Consider the following 7086-nt stretch of genomic DNA (forward strand, 5'->3'; position numbering starts at 1 on the left):
CAGCCTTGGTACGCCTGAGCAGCAGTAGATTAAAATAAATGATAATTCTCCAAAAATAAAGAAGTATAATTCATTATAAGAAGTGTTGGTATCAAAAGTAAAAGATGTTGTATTATTTGAAAGAATACTGGTAGCTTGTAGGATTCATTATCATTATTGTTGTTATCATATTAGACATGGTTTCATCCTTCTTTTTTTTTCTCCCTTTTTTTTTAACATTGGCTCAAAATATCAAATTATGTCAATACACCTTTACCTTTGTAAAGTCATCCCCTAAAATCTGTATCAATCTTTACCATGTTTACTCTGTGATAAAACAAGTGCTGTAACGCACGCCTCTATGCTGTGAAAAGTCAATATCACCGCGTGCAAGTTCTACTTTGGCAAACAAAATTTGTTATGTCTTGTTTTTGAACAACCTTGTGTGAAGTGTTATATCTCATCTTTCATTGTTGTAATGATAATTGATTTGAATGACAGACTGGAAAGGGTTGTAGACTGTGCAGATCAAAGCAAAGGTATGAGAAGGAGTGCAGGGGAATCAAAAAGAATCAGCACCAAACCATAAGTAATAATAAAATGTTACCCGAGAATTTGTTCTCTTTTTTCATTTTGTTTTGTTTTTTTCTTTCAGTACGGGAGTATTTGTTTCAACCAATGGCTTTCCTTCTACATACATAAATATATACATCTTGTATAGGCCTACATAGGAAAGATGCAATACCTATACAATAACAAACGAAATACACGCAAATCGACATATACTAATTATGAATAAACACATACTAAAAGATTTTTTTTAATATGTATAAGATAAAAATGTACATTATTTACAAGACTATGCATAGGAGTGGAGCAAAACATTTTATTCATTATTTTAACTATTTCAAATCTGCTTGATGAAATTTCAAACAGAAACACTTTATTTAAAAAGGAAAAGTACAAAAAGCAGTACTCATGTTCATGAACAAGGTACCCTAAAACAAAGACACCCGTGCGCAAGTCATAACCCAATGATTAATAAGAAGAGATGTGAACAGGGAAGAGAAGATGCTATGTCAGAATCAGACATGGGGAAAATGTAAATTTGGAGGAACTGAGGTTGCATACATTTATCTTATAAAAAATCAAAAAGAAAACTAAAAATTAATTTCCAATCCATTTTCTTCTGAGTTACAAATTGCTGTAGCAGGTCGTGCGCTGGTTTGTCTCCGTTGTTCTTGATCTCTGTTAGAGTTCGGCAAAGTGTAGGCCTATGGTTAATTGCTTGACTCGTATTTTTTATGACACGAATATTATTTTGAAGATAATATCGTAGGCTCAAGATGACTTTGCCCCCAATCTAGTGCAAGTTAAACAATGAGGAATCCTTTGAATATTTGAAGTTGAGAGTTAGATATACATTCTATTTTGCTTTAACGAACATCCGTGCTTTTGATTCTTATTTTCAAATTCTTTTAAGTCGTGATTTTTGTTTATTTCTCCTCTTTACCTTTTCATCCCTCCACTTTCCCTTCCTCCACTTCTCCACCCCTCCCTCTTTCTGTATTATTCATTTCTGTCACTGCATGATGAGCTCTATTTTGGATATAAACCTACTGTCCTTCTGCGGTCACACCAAGTCTTCTCAAATCCTGATCTTGAAAAGAAGATTTTGTTCCTTCAGATCCTAAGCCTGAGTTTTATTCTGTGATGATCTCTTCTTTACCAGTGAGTTTTCTCGAACTCTGTTGCAGTATACCCTTCACATACTTCATTTGATATTCGGCGCTCTAAAAGATTTAGCAGACGACATTGATATGAAGCCCGCGCGAATCCCATTTTCTTTCAGGATTTTGCCGCGCAAATCATCCGACTTTCATCGCTTAGTGTATTGCGGGGCAAAACAAACAGGGATGCCGTGTTCTATTTTCTTATTTTACCTTCTGGTAATTTAAAAACGATGTCAACTGTTGAAGAATCGGATAAACTTCTAGTCCTTGTTCGAGAAAACTTCTTAAAGAGACGGCTAAAAATAAATCCACTCGTTCCAAATTCGAGTGTGGGATTTACCATGAGAAGTTGTTTATCTAAACGTGCCGCTATTCAAAAGTATTTTCACTCTTTGAAATGGTGATATTTTAGTAAATTCCTCGCAATTTCTAAAAACATTGAATATTTATCCACAGTAGAGCCCCTTAATCTACTTCACTTTCCATACTAAGTTTACCGAGCGAATACTCAACGTTTAAATAGAAAGCTGGCTAAAATATATTCACAGTTTCTCACTTATTTTAACTATCATCTTCTCCTAGCAAAGTTTTTAGAATCCAAGTTTTCTATTGCTATAATTCCCCAAAAGTGATATATCATTTTTTCCAAAGAAAATATATTCACAAAATTATTAATGAATTTGTCCGAACCTGAACGACTTACAAACAAATCGGTTCTAACATATGATCTTAAACTGATGTTTGTTTTTGTAATGCAACTTCATTGACCACAGAGGTCAATGCATGTATGACTTCAGCAGAGGCTTCTGTTAGATAATTCAAGCAAAGTGATTAATTTGAAAGATCAAAGTACAAGTAGCCATTTATTTTATTATTTCAGTTATTTTTCACACCTGGTCCATTAGTGTCAACTTTTAGTCAATTTATTGTATTAAGTTTTGACACAAATGACCGCTCAAATAAAGCATTTACCCTATAATCGAGTTAGCCGAAGAACATGATGATTAATTTGGTGCTGGTCTAACCGCTAAACAGTAGCAAACAAGGAAATTATTACCTTCTCTCATTCACATGTTCACTGTTTTAGCAAAGCGACGACCACAAACAAGCAAAGCCCCTCTAACATATTTTAAGTGTGAATTTGCTATCATTAATTTGGCCTTCTGGTACACTTGGCCATAATTCATTTTGATGACAAATATATTCTGACACGGTCCTTTTTTCTACTCCTGGATCGAGAGAGACAACAGTATATAAAATGCCTTGTCTGTCGTTACATATCTCAAGTCTACGAAACTGTTTCTTTGGGAGAGCATTTATAAAGCACTAGGTCAATTAAGTGATTTTTTATGCCGTATATGTATTATCTTCATAAGTTTCTTATGTGTCTACCTAAAGGAATCGTTAATAATACATAACAATAAAGGAAATAATGATAATGATAATAATACTGGAAGATTATACGAACAATGGCATCAACTGTTATACCTTTGTAGTCAGTATAATTGACTAAACAGTCAAATGAACTGAACTGATATGACCTCATGAAATGCGATTGTAAGCATTAAACGACCTTTTAACATTAAATATCGTGTCTGATTGTATTTTGCAAAAGGAAATGAATATTGTGAACCAAATCGTCATTATGAAAACATTTCTCAGAAATCATTCCATTTACGTCACAATGATTGCAATTCCAGCCAAAGATCATGATGATGATGATGAATACGAGGTAAAATCATTATTTTATCATTGTCTGTTTTTCCACAAAAATGAAAAAAATTATTTAGTGTTTGTGTGTCTCACAGTCGTCATTTTTTTTACAGACATTTTGAATTTCTATCCAGATGTTTATTATGACAGATAGTTGAGTTATCCCTTCCTCTTTTCTCACCTCTTTCCTGCCCTTGCGCCCCTTTGGTGGGGGTCATTTCAGATTCCAAACGACATGCTTTTTAAAAATATAATTGCCTCGTTCTATTCCTTTTTTTTTTTTTTTAAATCATCGAAAAACGTATGCATTTAAAACGAACTCTGTATACGTATGTTTACGGGATTGGGTATCTCTGTCTCGGATTCTAAACAAAATCAGGGATTTAAGCTCATGCTGCAATCATAATTATAAACATTTAGGTTAGTCATGAATCCCTTGACGTTTACAAGCCGATCGCCGTCTGATTATTAAGATATTTATGATTGGAATTCGAAATTTCAAAAACCGTTTCGCAAAGGTTTTTATAACACTACAGTCTATTGGGGAAAACGAGTATGGTAAAACCGGACACTCAAAGGTGTTTACTTTTTGGAGGCACTTCATGATCATTTTAAAGCGCAATTTGTTTAGGGTTTCAATATTACACCATATCACAGACGCTGATGACACGCAGGGCCATGCATCTCAGATTTAACATTGTTAAACGATGCCTCAAAACAATGCCTAAGCAAAACAATCACAATATTTCATTAAACTCTGGAACTATCTAGCCAGTCATTGCACTCTTGGACTACATTATTAAAAGAAGACCGAAATGCTGTCCATGTAAACAATGGCTAAGCGTGGGAAAATATTCGACCAATTTCAGTTCTACAAAGGATTATTTTTTTCAGTTGATCATCATTGTCTTCTTCTTGTATGGTAACAAGTTGGGCTTTTCACAGTTTGTGATTTTTCAATTGACACCGGTTCGGTCACGCATGCATCGCGGGGATATCAAGTCAATTAAAGCGTTGGTCACATCCCACCGTGCGTGTTTTTAGTCCGTACGGTTTTTGGGGAGGCCACGGCCGCCACGTTTTCTGAAAACGTAGGGAGGGAGTGGCAAAGGCAGGGAGGGAGTACCGGCAAAGCACGTCACACGCACGGTGTAAGTACGTGGCCCGCACGCCACGCCTGGCCTAGAGCGGTTGCGAACATCGTACGTTGCGCACGTGGTAAGTGCGTTGTACGTGCTTACAACGTGCTTACTACGTGCTTACAACGTACGGTCTCCGTGCGGTTGCCACGTTATCTTACGGAGGCCGTACTTACACGTGCTGCTCACGTACGGTGTCCTTACTCACTCGCACGTTGTAAGTGCGTGCACGTACGAAGAACTTGGTGAGTCGGGGTATGTCGAAGTATATAGGACGACATTCCCATTTTCTCTAGAAGTCCCAGCTGCTGCTGCCTCAAGATGCCGCCCATCCCACCGCAGAAACTCCGGGTTCTGATGCTGCAAGAACACCTTCAAGTGGCAGCGCATGAGCACGACGTGGTATTACTTGCCTTGATACGGGAGAGAGAGAGAGAGGCAACAGAGATGCCGACGCAGGAGATGGTGGGTTCGCCCATGGATCGAGAGGAGGAGGCTTTTCGGGCAGTACGAAACGTTGTTCCAAGAGCTAGAGCGTGAATCGCGGGGGGACTATGTCGGATACATCCGAATGGACCCCAATCTCTTCCCCGAGCTCCTGCTCCGAGTGCCCCTTCGAATCACCAAGTGTCCAAGGTGTGTGTCTTCATTTCTGCCATAACAAATTCTTGGTTTTGCTTTGTATTTGCTTTAAAATTTTCGACTTCCGGGTGGCACACAACAGCATATCCACGTTCGTGCCGGAGGTCTGCACCGCCATCTACAAGGAACATAAGGAGGAGATGTTCAACATGCCCTCCACACAGGACGAGTGGAAAGCCGTCGCCAGCCAGTTTGGAACGCGATGGAACTTTCACCACTGTTATGGGGCGATCGATGGGAAACATATCGCCATCAAGAAGCCCAATAAAAGTGGATCGCTCTATTACAATTATAAGCGCTTCTGTTCTGTGGTGCTCCTGGCCATCGTGGATGCTAACTATTCCTTCTTGTGGTGCAAGGTGGGGGCAAACGGCTCTTCCTCAGACGCACGCGTGTTCAACGAGTCCACCCTCCGGGGGGCACTGGAGGACAACACCATTGGATTCCCAGCACCGGATCCACTTCCAGGCGACGACCGGAACTTTCCCTACTTCATCTTAGGCGATGATGCTTTTCCCCTGCGAAAGTGGCTCTTGAAGCAATACAGTCGCCGTGCCATGACCCACAAAGAGAGCGTGATGAACTATCGGACCTCTCGGGCCCGTCGGGTTGTGGAGAACGGCTTCGGGATATTGGCTCACCGGTGGCGGTGCCTACTCACCACCCTGCTGTTGGAGCCTGACAGGGTGATTCGCGTTGTGTTGGGCTGCCTCACCCTTCAAAATTGGCTGCGAAATCGCCGGCCCGGACTACAGGACCTTAATTTGGACCACGAGGATGAGGATGGCAACGTGGTCCCCGGGGCCTGGAGGGAGGATGTGCAGATGACCGAATCCAACCAGATGGTCGGCCAACGGGCCTCAAGGGAAGGGAAAACCCTGGGAAACTTATCGAAGAAGACCGGATTGACCGAGAAGAACTCAACCAGGCGCTCCTCCTGTTTCGCCGAGAACGAGCAGTTGGCCTTTTCCTTTGTCACACCCTTTTCATGTGACCCCTTCTCCGATCCACCAGCAGCACCCCCCCCCCCCCCCCCCCCATGATCAGACGCTTTGGCGTCACCATCTGACTCTTTTTCGCTCCTCCTCTCCTCTTCCTCTCTGGCCCTCTCATCTTCCGCGGCCCGTTTCTGTTGGGCCTCTCTGGCCTTCTTATCCGCTGCCTTTTGAGCTGCACATGCAGCTGACCCCTTATTCTGTGTCTTCTTCGGCGCCATCTTGGAGACGAAATGTTGGCACTCTTCCGTCAGCTCGGCTTTTGTATACTGCATAAATCAGTGCGCACAACGTGCGTTGTAAGTGCGGAGCACGTGCTTACTCGGTACGGTCCACGTGAGTTCTGCGTGCTCATTAGAAAGTTGAACTGGGGAAGTGGCGAGTAAGCACGGACCACGCGCTTATCACGTGCGCAGCACGCACGTGCTAAGTGCGCTTTCCGTAGAGCAAGTGATCGTGGGAAACAAATTTAAAAACGCACGGAGTCAGTGCGTTGTGCGCTCGTTGGCAGTACCGGGCACGCACGTCACGCGCACTGGGGGTGAATCGGTAGCCCGAACGCAGCGAAAGTTCCTCGTGCACTAAAAGTGCTACGGTGTGTCTGCGTGCTCCCAAATCCGTACGGAGGCGGTACTCACCACGTACCGATACCCAAATTTTGCCCACGTTTTTGCACGTAGACAGCACGCACTTGCAAGTACGGCGGGATGTGACCACCGCATTAGAGTTTGTTATAACAATATTGACAAGTTTGTAATATGTTTTCATAACGGCTTAACAGGTGCTTTACAAAATAAAAGAACAAATACCCTTATAAAAAAATCTTCCCATGATTTTTTGGGGGGGCTATCTCTTTGATGAATTGACATACCTTCATCAAGTTCA

At 41.5% G+C, this 7086-nt stretch overlaps 1 protein-coding gene across 1 annotated transcript in view; it reads left to right on the forward strand.

Annotated features, from left to right (window-relative positions):
• The window catches only part of LOC752043 (transcription factor HES-1), a 41301-nt gene extending 36345 nt beyond the window's left edge, over nucleotides 1–4956 (forward strand). Inside the window, exon 6 of the mRNA XM_030987419.1 lies at nucleotides 4864–4956. Within this exon, the coding sequence (XP_030843279.1) occupies nucleotides 4864–4956 (93 nt within the window). The remainder of the gene's footprint in view (nucleotides 1–4863) is intronic.
• Nucleotides 4957–7086: the final 2130 nt, after the last annotated feature.

The sequence above is a fragment of the Strongylocentrotus purpuratus genome, unplaced genomic scaffold (genome assembly GCF_000002235.5).
Source record: "Strongylocentrotus purpuratus isolate Spur 01 unplaced genomic scaffold, Spur_5.0 spur5_scaffold_16, whole genome shotgun sequence".
NCBI lineage: Eukaryota > Metazoa > Echinodermata > Echinoidea > Camarodonta > Strongylocentrotidae > Strongylocentrotus > Strongylocentrotus purpuratus.